Raw genomic sequence first — 13,902 nt, 5'->3', positions numbered from 1 at the left:
ATTTATTTATTTATTTTTTTGAGACGGAGTCTAGCTCTGTCTCCCAGGCTGGACTGCAGTGGCCGGATCTCAGCTTACTGCAAGCTCCGCCTCCTGGGTTTCCGCCATTCTCCTGCCTCAGCCTCCCGAGTAGCTGGGACTACAGGCGCCCACCACCTCGCCCGGCTAGGTTTTTTGTATTTTTTAGTAGAGACAGTTTCACCGTGTTAGCCAGGATGGTCTCGATCTCCTGACCTCCTGATCTGCCCGTCTCGGCCTCCCAAAGTGCTGGGATTACAGGCTTGAGCCACCCCGCCCGGCCTTGTAATTTTTGTATTTTTATTAGAGACAGGGTTTCACTACATTGGCCACAACTTACCTGGTCTCTAACTCTTGATGTCAAGTGATCTGCCCGCCTCGGCCTCCCAAAGTGCTGGGATTATAGGCATGAGCCACCGTGCCTAGCCTATCCTATATGTATTGATGTACTCTTGGCTGTTGCCATTAAAAGAATAGATTTACACCTCTCCACTGTCCGTTTTATAAAGTGGTAGGCATATCTCCCTTCCAATTATTTGTTCTCACCAGAACTCAACTCTGCTGGGGTATTCTGAGTTGGTCGTTAGCAGACTTATAGTCATCAGGAAATTCTTGGCTTCAGTAGAGGGTTATATCGTTATCTGTAGGTGAGCTCTACCTAGTGTGTTAATTCTGAGGCTTCATTGTGGCTGTTAGTGCTGTTGAAATCAAGAGATCAGTGTTAAACTTTCTTGACCTTTCTAATGAAACAGCAAAATTTTATTTTAAATCCACAGGTTAAAGACATATCATTTAAATAATGAGCATTTGTTGAGTGGCTGGCTACCCACTGTGCCATCTATTTCTGGGCTTTGTGGATCTGTAAGTCAACCTGACCCCTGTTCTTAGCATGAAGTGCCCAGCTATAGTGAAAAAAAGGTGGCAGCTATTGGACATGGTCAGAATTCCTCTGAGTTTCCTAGGTGGTGTAGTATCTTTGCTAGGACTTGGTGGTCGTGCATAATGAGACATGTAGAAGTCAGAACAGAAAGCATGGTATAAGGCTGATTGGGCCCCTCTGGGTATGAGAAGAAAGAAAAGGTTCCAGCAAGGTGTTCATCTAAAGCAGTATCACTCCATGGTGTTTTTTTTGTTTATTTGTTTGTTTTTTGTTTTTTTTTTCTTTTTTGAGACGGAGTCTTGCTCTGCTGTCACCCAGGCTGGAGTACAGTGACGTGATCTCAGCTCACTGCAACCCCCGCCTCCTGGGTTCAAGCGATTCTTCTGCCTCAACTTCCCAAGTAACTGGGACTACAGGCGCCCACTACCACACAGCTAATTTTTGTATTTTTAGTAGCGATGGGATGTCACCATATTAGCCAAGCTGGTCTTGATCTCCTGACCTTGTGATCCACCCGCCTCGGCCTCCCAGAGTGCTGGGATTACAGGTGTGAGCCACTGCACCTGGCCCCACTTCGTGTTTTTTAAAACTATTTGAGGGGTAAACTGACCTAGATTGGAAACAGAGCAGGTCAAAACTCCTGTGCTGCAGGAGGATCACTCAAGACCAGGAATTTGAGACCAGCCTGAGCAGTATAATGAGCCCCTCTCTATAACAGCAACAACAACAAATTAGCTGGGGGTGGTGGTATGGGCTTGTAGTCTTAGCGTCTTGGGAGGCTGAGGTGAGAGTATTGTTCGAACCCAGGAGTTCTTGGTTACAGTGAGCGATGATCATGCCGCTGCATTCCAACCTGTACAACAAAACAAGACTCTGTCTGTGAAAAACAGAACAAAAAACGCTTGTGCTCATCAGTAGTAGGATCGTGTCTGTGAACAGCCACCATACTGTAGCCTGGACAACACAGCCTCATCTCTATTTTAAAAAATAGGCTGGGCACGGTGGCTCATGCCTGTAATCCCAGCACTTTGGGAGGCTGAGGCTGGTGGATCATGAGGTCAGGAGTTCAAGACCAGCCTGGCCAAGATGGTGAAACCCTGTCTCTACTGAAAATACAAAAATTGGCCGGGCGCAGTGGCTCACGCCTGTAATCCCAGCACTTTGGGAGGCCAAGGTGGGCGGATCACGAGGTCAGGAGATCAAGACCACCCTGGCTAACACAGTAAAACCCCATCTCTACTGAAAAATACAAAAGAAAAATTAGCCAGGCGTGGTGGCGCCTGTAGTCCCAGCTACTTGGGAGGCTGAGGCAGGAGAATGGTGTGAACCTGGGAGGTGGAGCTTGCAGTGAGCCAAGATGGCACCACTGCACTCCAGCCTGGGCGACAGAGATTCCTTCTCAAAAAAAAAAAAAAAAAATACAAAAATTAACTGGACGTGGTGGCGGGCGCCTGTAATCTCAGCTACTTGTGAGGCTGAGGCAGAGAATTGCTTGAATCCGGGAGGTGGAGGTTGCAGTAAGTCGAGATCGTACCACTGCACTCCAGCCAGGACGACAGAGGGAGACTCTGTCTCAAAAAAAAAAAAAAAGGCCAGGCTCAGTGGCTCACGCCTGTAATCTCTGCACTTTGGGAGGCTGAGGCAGGCAGATTGCTTGCGCTTAGGAGTTCAGGGACTAAACTAGGCAACATGGAGAAACCATGTCTCTACAAAATTTTTAAAACTTAACTGGACATGGTGGCTTGCACCTGTAGTCCCAGCTACTCGGGAGGCTGAGCTGGGAGTATTGCTTGAGCCCAGGAAGTGGAGGTTGCAGTGAGCCGCGATCACACCACTGCACTCCAGCCTGGGAAACTTAGTGAGATCCTGTTTCAAAAATAATAGTAATAAAATAGGCTGGGCGTGCTGACTCACGCCTGTAATCCCAGCACTTTGGAAGGCCAAGGCGGGCAGATGACGAGGTTAGGAGATCAAGACCATCCTGGCTAACACGGTGAAACTCTGTCTCTACTAAAACTATAAAAAATTAGCCTGGCATGGTGGCAGGTGCCTGTAGTCCCAGCTACTCAGGAGGCTGAGGCAGGAGAGTCGCGTGAACCCGGGAGGCGGAGCTTGCAGTGAGCTGAGATCGCACCACTGCACTCCAGCCTAGGCGACAGAGCGAGACTGCATCTCAAAAAATATATAATAATAATAAAATAAAAAATAAATTAAAAAGCTATTTGTACCCAAAGGCTGTATTTCAGCAGTTGTTAAAGTTTAAACAAGATGTCTCTCTTCTCATTTTGTGATAGTGGTCTGTTGGGGACGAATAGCTTTGTTGAGGACACAGAAGAAATACCAGCCATAATTTGGGAAACCTAGGCCTAAAGTCTACATGGGCCTCTGCAAGAAAATACTGTGGCAGCATGCATGGGTCAGATGCCACTTAACCTTGGAAGGAAAATAGGGACCCCCATCCTGAGCGAAGTAAGCTGTCTTGAGTCCTTGATTTTTCTCCAGATGTACCTGGACTATAGGACAGGAAGCACTCACTGATTGCATAGCCTTTGACACTCATTGTATACTGGGATGTGCCCTTGTTTAGTAGGTGCTCACTTGTCTCCTTTCAGGAGTGACTTGAGTGCTAGAAGGAGAGATCATGTGGTGGTCACTGTGTGTCTTTCCTCTGCTGCAGTTCTTATCTGTGGACCAGGCACATACTACCTTACAGATCCATGGTAGCTCTTGTTTAAGGACTCAGTCCAGTGAGCAGACAATGTTCTGTGTGTTTTCTTGTCACCCTAACTGTAAATATGCTCCTACTTTCTCCTTGCTTTAGTAGTACCCTCATGGTGCGTATTGCTTTCTCTGGGAAGCCTGATGATCTAAGGCTTCCAAGCACATCCCAATCTTCTGTGGTCTCACCCAAGTCTTGACACTTAGAGTATTTTGTAACTAGCTTACTTCTCAATTACGACTATAACATGTAGATGCTTATATGCTTCTTTAACCTAACATTAAAATATGAGCTTCTAAGGTGGGTGAAGTGATATGCACCTGTAGTGCCTGAGAGGTTGAGGTGGAAGGATCACTTAAGCCCAGGAGTTCAAAGCGTGTGCTATGATCATGCCTGTGAATAGCCTTGTATTCCAGTCTAGACAACATAGCGCAGTGCATTACTTAAAAAAAAAAAAAAAAAAAAAAGTGGCCGGGTGCACTGGGTCACACCTGTAATCCCAGCACTTTGGGAGACCAAGGTAGGCGGATAACCTGAGGTCAGGAGTTCAAGACCAGCCTGGCCAACATGGTGAAACCCTGTCTCTACTAAAAATACAAAAATTAGCTGGGCGTGGTAGCGCATGCCTGTAATCCCAGCTACTCGGGAGGCTGAGGCAGGAGAATCAGTTGAGCCTGGGAGACAGAGATTGCAGTGAGCCAAGGTCATGCCAGTGCACTCCGGCCTGGGTGACAAAGACTGTCTCAAAAAAAAAAAAAGTCTTTCTATGTCAATAAACTTCTAAATCTTTTAAAATAATCACGTAGTAGTCCATTGCATAGATCTGTCATATATTATGTAACTCATTTTTGTTGGATATTTAGGTTATTTCTAATTATTTTACTATTGTAAATAATCCTGTGGTAAACATATCCTCTGTCATTTCCTCAGGGAGACTACAGAAATAGAATTGCTAGCTCAACGCACCTTCTAAGGTTCTTTGGTAGCTATAACCATGTGCTTTAAATGTCTCCTAAGAGCATATAGAGGCCAGAAAGGCTGCCCACAAATTTTGAAACTGTCCTTGCAACTAGGACTCATTGGCTGCTGGGAATTCAGTGATTTTAAACTGAGTTTTGGGTTTTTATGTTTTGTTGGTTGTTTTCTGGTGTTTCTTTAGGGTTTATGCAAACCCAGACCCGGGGATTTTCTACAAGTAACAGGCCTAAATAGAGATGTGCTTCTGGTGTACAACCTCCTACAGCAGCTTGAGGGAACATATATGACATGAAGGAAACCCCAGCTCTGTTGTTTATGTTATTAATAGATGCTAGGTTGTTATTATAAAATGAGTGTCTTTAAGTTTCAAATGAAATTAATTTTCTTGAAAGGTTTATTAATGAAAACAAAGATAGAAAATCAAGAGATTCTTGAAATCACTAAGATTGTAAGAGTCTGAACTTAAAAGACAAAGCAGAGAACCAAGAGGAGGAATTTGGTAATCCAGCCTGGGCTTGGCATAGACATGAATGTATGCGGTTCTCAAAATGTTAAACACCTTAAAAGAAAATGCAATTATAATTCAATTTTTTTTTTCTTTTTTCTAGGTATCTCATTCAGTTGCTAAACTTATATTAGTTAATTTCCACTGGCAAGTTTCAGAGATATTGGACAGGTAAGGTATTTGGGGGAGGAGAGATAACATTGCCCATAGCTCCGCTCTCTGTGGTGATTATTGTTTACATTTTGGACTATATTCCAATATGCATGGTATATTTTTAAAACATTGGATTCTGTTTTCCATCCTCTTCTCTTAATATGTTGTGAACTTTCCCCATATCTTCAGTATATTCTTCTACCCCAGTTTTATACTAGCACAGTATTCTATCGTAGATATTCCATGCTTTTTCCAAACCTCTATTGTTGGACAGTGAAGTTAACTCAGATTTTCTTTCCCATTGTTAATTTTTAATCAGTGCCTTTCTAGGTAACACACGCCAACATCTTTTACTTCTTTTGGATATGTCAACTTGAGGATTGCATCATAGTTCAAGTCATATTTCCTTTAGAAAATGTAGGCTGCTGGCCATACGTGGTGGCTCACACCTGTAATCTCAGCACTTTGGGAGGCTGAGGCGGGCGGATCACCTGAGGTCAGGAGTTGAAATCAGCCTGGCCACCATGGTGAAACCCTGTCTCTACTAAAAATATGAAAATTAACTGGCTGGGCGCGGTGGCTCAAGCCTGTAATCCCAGCACTTTGGGAGGCCAAGACGGGCGGATCACGAGGTCAGGAGATCGAGACCATCCTGGCTAACCCGGTGAAACCCCGTCTCTACTGAAAAAATACAAAAAACTAGCCAGGCGAGGTAGCGGGCGCCTGTAGTCCCAGCTACTCGGGAGGCGGAGGCAGGAGAATGGCGGGAACCCGGGAGGCGGAGGTTGCAGTGAGCCGACATCCGGCCACTGCACTCCAGCCTGGGCGACAGAGCCAGACTCCGTCTCAAAAAAAAAAAAAAAAGAAAATTAACCTGGCGTGGTGGTGCACTCCTGTAGTCCCAGCTACTCAGGAGGCTGAGGCAAGAAAATCGCTTAAACCCTGGAGGCGGAGGTTGCAGTGAGCCAAGATTGCGCCACTGCACTCCAGTCTGGTGGCAGAGTGAGACTCCATCTCAAAAAAAAAAAAAAAAAAAGAAAGAAAATACAGGCTGCTTTACCACCCACCACCTCTCCCAGCAGCGTATTTGAGTATTTCTTTCCACTTCCTCCAGAAATAGAGATCTTAAGATACAGACCTTAGAGTCTCAAGATGTCTTATAAGTTGTCAGGAAAAGGGGCACCTCCTCCTCTGCATCCTCTGTAGGAATCTTTTATGCTCACCCTTGGAGGCATGTGCCCTGTCTCGCACAGTGTTTCTCATCCTCAGCATTATTGACATTTTAGGCTAGATAACTCTTTGTTGTGGGGGCCTGATCTGTGAATTGTAGGATGTCTGGCAGCATCCCTGGGCTCTAACTACTAGAAGCCACACCTCTAAGTCCTTGGCAACCAGAATGTCTCCAAACATTGTCAAATAACTCGTGGGGAGCAAAATTCCCTCTGGTGAGAAGTACTTGTTACCATTCCTACTCTTTCACACTGCAGTGAGTCTTCCTTTCTCATATGGTATGATTTTTTTTATTTTTATTTTTTTGAGACAAAGTCTCACTCTGTCACCCAGGCTGGAGTGCAGTGGCACGACGTTGCCTCACTGCAACCTCCACCTCCAGGGTTCAAGCAACTCTCTCCTGCCACAGCCTACAAAGTAGCTGGGATTACCAGCACTTGCCACCACGCCTGGCTAGTTCTTGTATTTTTAGTAGAATTTACAGACGAAGGTCATGCTTTTCCTTCTCCAGGCTGAACACAACTGGGAAGGACATACCAGCTGGAACAGCTCAGCACAATCAGGAAAGAGTAAATGTGTTCCTGGTTCACTAACTGCTCTCATCCTGTGTACTCGAGTTGGAATACATTTAGATGAAATTACAGATGAACTTCTGCTGCCTTATTATTATACTACTGCCCAAAACTCTGGAACCACATAGGTTCTGGCAATAGGATGTCTCTCACTGCCTAAACTCTTTCAGCGTAACTCAGGAGTGGAGGTTTGGATGGCAAAAGAGACTTAAAAGACTAGTGTGGGAATTAGGAATAAAATGGGCCCCTCAATAAGGATAGTTGAGGGAAGCATTCTGACTAGGTAGAAATCACATAGATGAGACATAATTCTTTTCTGCTCCAATTCCTAGTATCTTGGAAATTTGTTGACCTGGGCTTTGTGTGGCACTTTATTGCCGCTTGATAATTCTGTTTAAATGGAAAATTATTGTAGGTGACTCCTACTGTCACATAATTTTTCTGGAGTTAAATATAGAAAAGGAATTATTGGCTATAGCGTACGTTTATTTTTGCCTTTGCTAAATAATTCCAGGTTGTTTTCCAGAGTGATTTACCACTTTACACGCTCAGCAGTAGTATATAGGTGTTCCTGATACTGTAAGACTTAAAGTTTTGCAATTTGGTGGCTGTAAATGGCATCTAATTGTTTCAATGTCCTGTATTATTAAGGAGGTTGAGAATCTTTTTTATATAATGGGCATTTTTGCTGCCTCCTCCTTTGAAATGCCTGTTAAGTCTTCTCCCCATTTTTTATTGAATTATGTTGTTCTTCCAAATGGATCCTTCCCCCTTCTCCCATGTCCAGTTCCTAGAACCAAATAGATTTTTAGGAGTTTTTGTTTACTCTGAATACTGATCCTTCGCCAGTTTTATATATATATATATATATATATATATATAGGAGTTTTTGTTTTTCCTGAATAGTAATCCTTTGCCAGTTATACGTGTGTGTGTGTATTTTTTTTTTTGGAGACAGAGCAAAACTCTTGCTCTGTCTCCCGGGCTGGTGCAGTCTCTGCTCACTGCAACCTCCACCTCCCAGGTTCTAGCGATCCTCCTGCTTCAGTCTCCCAAGTAGCTGGGATTACAGGCATGAGCCAACACACCCGGGTGGGGTTTCACCATGTTGGCCAGGTTGGTCTCAAACTCCTGACCTCAAGTGATCTACCCACCTTGGCCTCCCAAAGTGCTAAGATTACAGGCATGAGCCACTGCGCCCAGCTATATCTATGGAATTTTTTTTTTCTTTTTGAGACAGAGTCTCGCTCTGTCTTGCAGGCTGGAGTGCAATGGCACAATCTTGGCTCATTGCAACCTCTGCCTCCCGGGTTCAAGCAATTCTCCTGCCTCAGCCTCCCAAGTAGCTGGGGCTACAGGCACATGTCACCATGCCCAGCTAATTTTTGTATTTTTGGTAGAGACGGGGTTTCATCATATTGGCCAGGCTGGTCTCAAACTCCTGACCTCAAGTGATCTGCCCCCCTTGGCCTCCCAAAATGCTGGAATTACAGGCATGAGCCACGGCGCCTGGCCTAGAAGTTTATATATTGAATTATCTTCCAGCTTATGGCTTGGCTTTTGACTTTGGTGTCTTCTGATGAATTGAGGTTCTTAAATGTAGCATAATTTATCAGGCTTTATATTTTTTATTATTCCTTTATATTTTGCATTTTCTGTCTTGAGAAAAAAAGTCTGTGTACCGAGATAAAAGGAAGCTTGGTTCTGTGAGAAAGTAGAGACAAAGATGCTCTAAACATCTTTGTCCTGTTATTGTTCAGGAGTAAAAATGTCTTTAGCTTCTGATTCCCTTCATTTCTGCTTTTTGTTTTGTAGATTCAAGTCCAATTCTGCTCAACTGCTTGTTGAGGCTCGAGTTCAGCCTAATCCATCAAAACATGTGAGTGTCTATTACTTGAATGAGGCTTCTCCTGATTGCACATGGTTCTTGCTTTTGCTTGCAGTGTTGTTAAGAGCTATCTTTGCTTGGGCAGGCATGGTGGCCCACGTCTGTAATCCCAGCACTTTGGGAGGCCAAGGCGGGCAGATCACGAGGTCAGGAGATTGAGACCATCCTGGTTAACACGGTGAAATCCCGTCTCTACTAAAAATACAGAAAAAATATTAGCCGGGCGTAGTGGCGGGCGCCTATAGTCCCAGCTACTCGGGAGGCTGAGGCAGGCGAATGGCAGGAACCTGGGAGGTGGAGCTTGCAGTGAGCCAAGATCGAGCCACTGCACTCCAGCCTGGGCGACAAAGCAAGATTCTGTCTCAAAAAAAAAAAGCTACCTTTGCTTTGTTTATAGTTCAACATGCCCACAGTATTTGTTCTAGTATTGACTTAAATCTTCTGTTATGGTTTGAAAAGTTTCCTTACAGTTAGGGACTAAATCATTGCCTGTTCTTTGGCCCTCTCCAGCCCCACCTTCCTCTCTGCACTTTCAGCCTGCACTCCGTTCTTTCTGGGTGCCTTGGTGTTTCTGAGATTACTGCATATGTCTTCTGTTCTGTTTGTGCCTTCCCTTCCTAGAATGTCCAGACTCTGTTTCCACCTTCGCTTATAGAGAGGGAATTCATCTTTAAAGACCCCAGTCTGGCCAGGCACTCACGCCCATAATCCCAGCACTTTGGGAGGTCGAGGCGGGCGGATCACTTGAGGTCGGGAGATTGAGACCAGCCTGGTCAACATGGTGAAACCCCATCTCTACTAAAAATACAAAAATTAGCCAGGCATGGCGTCGCATTCCTGTAATCCTAGCTACTCGGGAGGCCGAGGCAAGAGAATCGCTTGAACAATTGAAGGCAGGGAGGTGGAGGTTGCACCACTTGGTGCAAGCCAAGATCGCACCACTGCACTCCAGCCTGGGCGACAGAGACTCCATCAAAAGGAAAAAAAAAAAGAATCTAAGAATCTAAGCCACCTCTTTGACAAAGCCTTTCTCCTGGATCATTCGTCTGGAAACTCACCTAATTATATCTATAAACTTTTACACATGTGTTATAGTGATTAACTCATATTGTTTTACCACCATAGAAGCTGTATTTTAACAATGCATAGCAATTTCCTGTGTATCTAGGAGCTAAACGAACATTTGTCAAATATTTTTTGAATGAGGGCCATGCTAAAAGAGATCTTGGAAGGCAGAATTGGGGCTCAGATCACCACATAATTTCTGCAGCCTCTTAAGACAAAGGTTTCCAGAAGCAAAATGGATAAATATGAGAATCCAGTTCTTTTCCTCAACTTGTTTTTTTATATTCCCAGTAAACTAAAAAGAACCTAATGTTCTTGTAAGTGGACTTTTCCATTGGTTTGTGGTTTTAACCAAGGTCCCCAGATTGTCTTTCTCTGCCAGTTTGTGTAGCATGATGTGGATTCTGGAGTTCATGCTATACAGTTATTTGCATACGTTCTAGAAGAGTTTCTTCCCTAGTAGATGTCTCCACATCCCCCTGCCACCTCCCCATGTTAATTACATGTGACATCTGGTGTATTAAGGATGAGTTGTAACTTGGTTATAAGGCTGTAGTATTTTGTGGTTTGGGCACATCGATTAGTGAAACCACCGTCCTTGACAAGTAAAACTACAATGTTGGCCGTTAGACGATTTATAGACTTATCCTCTAATAACTTTTGTGACTGGGTTTCTAGTAGTTGTGAGGGGCAACTCTGCTGTGCTTAACAGGGGTAGTTTACAAAAGTAACCTGAAAGCTTCTAAAAGAAGTTGGACTAAGTGACCTCTTAAGGACCCTGGCAATTCTGAAACCCTGAGTTTTTCAGTCTGCCATTATAAACCACTGTAAGTTCTCATTTCAGCCTTCTTTCTGCCTCTGAATCCTGGTGATTTTGTAAGCCCAGCCCAGCTGCTACCTCCTTCAGGAAGCCCTCCTGGTATATACTTTTAGCTTAGTACCCTTGGGACTCAGAGTCCACACATTGCAGTTGAGTGCTGATACTTGTTACAGGGTAAGGATCACTTCCCATACACCCGGCTGCATGAGGTACCCTTATGGCCTCCTGGACCTGACTCCTCTTTGGCTCATGTGGCTCTATTTCTCTCCAGGTTCCCACATCCCATCCCCCTCACCACTGTGCAGTGTGTATGCAGTTTGTGCGAAAGGAAAACCTACTCTCTTTGGCCTGTCAGCACCAGTTTTGCCGCAGCTGCTGGGAGCAGCACTGCTCAGTTCTCGTCAAGGACGGCGTGGGCGTGGGTGAGTCTGCCACAGAACTTATAAAAAGCTGGCATTAAGTGTTTATCTTTGACTCTGCCTTTTCATGTACTCAAGTAAACTGAGTGTTTTCTTCTGAGCCTGATTGAGGTTTTTATCATCAGAACTAATGATTTTCAAATACATCAACACAAACAGTGACAAAGGTTTCCCCAGTCCTCAGCAAAATGAGAAAACTAAATACACTGTTGTAAATGTTGGCGTGAGTGCAGAGCGACCTTCTCTCACCTTTTGGGAGAACCGTCCTTTAAACTGCCTACCTTGATTCCACAAGTGGCAGCCATAACTCAGAAATGCCCACAAGAGTTTGCTGCTATTTAGGTAACAGCACAAATCAAATTTGATGATTAGTTAGAGGAATATTTGTTATACTGTGATTTGATGATACTGAAACAAATTAGTATCACATTAATTGGTATCTGCAGAGTCCCACAATTGGTGATAATCACCTGTAAATAATGTTAAACATCACAAAACTCAGTTGTTAGTCAAGAACTCTAAATAAGGATTTTTAAAATGGTTTTGTTATCTAATGGTGCCATTAGTGATATCATTTGGGATAATATTTTTGTTTCATTGCTGTGAAAATATGCTAATTTCTCTTTGAATAAATTCTGTTGCTTGAAGGGTTTCTTTTATGCAACTTGGATTTGTTGACTGAATTGGGTGGGCAAATTGTGTCATTGTGTCTTCTGCAGTATGGTTGTCCATCATGGTTGGTTGGTTTTTGGTTTTTTGTTTTTTGTTTTTGAGACAGAGTTTCGCTCTTGTTGCCCAGGCTGGAGTGCAATCGCACGATCTCAGCTCACCACAACCTCAGCCTCCCGGGTTCAAGCGATTCTCCTGCCTCAGCCTCCCGAGTAGCTGGGATTACAGGCATGTGCCACCATGCCCGGCTAATTTTGTATTTTTGGTGGAGACGGGGTTTCACCATGTTAGTCAGACTGGTCTCAAACTCCCGACCTCAGGTGATCTGCCTGCCTTGGCCTCCCAAAGTGCTGGGATTACAGGCATGAGCCATTGCACCCGGCCCCATCAGGTTGTTTTTGTTCAACAGGAGTCTCTTGTATGGCTCAGGACTGTCCACTCCGTACACCAGAGGACTTTGTGTTTCCATTGCTTCCCAATGAAGAATTGAGAGAGAAATACAGGCGCTACCTCTTCAGGGACTATGTGGAGGTATGGCCAGCCTTTGTTCTGCCTTCTGTCTTCCTGGGCCTACCTTCCATCAGAGGGTCAGTTACTTACTTTATAGACTAGAGTGACATTAAGTGATAGTGTTCGAAGAAAGAGCTCTATAGGTTTAAAAAAGTTTGAAAACCACTAGAGTGATAGTGAAGAGTACAGGCCCTAGAGTCAGACACACCGTTGTGTGAAACTTGGATACTTCCTTGCTTTGTGACCACTCTTTTTTCTTGTGAGACAGTGCCTTGCTGTGTTGCCTGGCTGGAGTGCAGTGGCACGATCTTGGCTCACTGCAACCTTCACCTCCCAGGATTAAGTGATTCTCCTGCCTCAGCCTCCTGAGTAGCTGGGACTAGAGGCATGCACCACCACTCCCAGCTAATTTTTGTATTTTTAGTAGAGGTGGGGTTTCACCATGTTGGCCAAGATGATCTCAATCTCTTGACCTCATGATCTGCCTGCCTCAGCCTCCCAAAGTGCTGGGCTTTCGGGGGCGAGCCCCCCCCCCCCCTTCTTTTTTTTTTTTTTTTTTTTTTTAATTCTGAGTCTTGATTTTCTCTTCCATAGACACACATCCCCACCTTGTACATAGTGGCTTAAAAAAGCTATTGTGTGTTCAGTGGATGAATATAAATTAGGCGTATTTAGGGGCTGCTGTTATATTCGGTTCCCTGTGTGGTTGAGCAGAGAGAAGGGGTATTACTTTTCTTCAAGTAATTGGAAAACTTGTCCAGGATTCCAGCATGGTCATTTTTGTAGTCCTTTCCCTCTATTAGGCCATTTGCTAGGCCTGCTGATTCCATGCAATATAATTTTCTTTTCTTTTTCTCTTTTTCTTCTTTTTTTTTTTTTGGAGGCGGAGACAGGGTTTTACTCTCTCACCCAGACTGGAGTGCAGAGGCACAGACATGGCTCACTGCAACCTCTGACCTCTTAGACTCAAGCAATCCTCCTTAGCCTCCCGAGCAGGTGGGACTACTGGCATGCACCACCAAACTCAGCTAATTTTTGTATTTTTTGTAAAGATGGGTGTTTCACCATGTTGCCCAGGCTGGTCTCGAACTCCTGAGCTCAAGCCATCCGCCCGATGCAGCATAACTTTCGTCTTTGTCTTTTTTGCCTAAGCTTTCCAGATTAATTTATGGTCTGGTTCTTGTCATGCACATGCCACAGGATAAACAGAAGGTCTTATTCTTTATGCTGTTTGCTGCCTTTGAGGGTCATTGAGCTCCTCAGAGATACCTTTTTTTTGAGATGGAGTCTCACTCGGTCGCCCAGGCTGGAGTACAGTGGCGGCACGATCTCAGCTCACCGCAACTGCTGTCTCCCAGGTTCAAGTGCTTCTCCAGCCTCAGCCTCCTGAGTAGCTGAGATTACAAGCTTGCGTCACCATACCCAACTAATTTTTGTGTTTTTTAGTAGAGACGGGGTTTTACCATGTTGGCCAGG

At 44.5% G+C, this 13,902-nt stretch overlaps 1 protein-coding gene across 4 annotated transcripts in view; it reads left to right on the top strand.

Moving 5' to 3' along the window:
- The window catches only part of ARIH2 (ariadne RBR E3 ubiquitin protein ligase 2), a 64,383-nt gene that overhangs the window by 34,532 nt on the left and 15,949 nt on the right, over positions 1–13,902 (top strand). For all 4 annotated transcript variants that reach the window (XM_026447981.2, XM_026447982.2, XM_026447983.1 and 1 more), the window contains 4 exons: positions 5,204–5,271; positions 8,871–8,934; positions 11,100–11,250; positions 12,326–12,447. In XM_026447981.2, coding sequence (XP_026303766.1) covers positions 5,204–5,271; positions 8,871–8,934; positions 11,100–11,250; positions 12,326–12,447 — 405 coding nt within the window. The remainder of the gene's footprint in view (positions 1–5,203; positions 5,272–8,870; positions 8,935–11,099; positions 11,251–12,325; positions 12,448–13,902) is intronic.

This window comes from Piliocolobus tephrosceles, chromosome 2, assembly GCF_002776525.5.
Source record: "Piliocolobus tephrosceles isolate RC106 chromosome 2, ASM277652v3, whole genome shotgun sequence".
Classification (NCBI taxonomy): Eukaryota; Metazoa; Chordata; class Mammalia; order Primates; family Cercopithecidae; genus Piliocolobus; species Piliocolobus tephrosceles.
The sequence above is the reverse complement of the archived record's forward strand: the minus strand, read 5'-3'. Positions and strand labels throughout refer to the sequence as shown.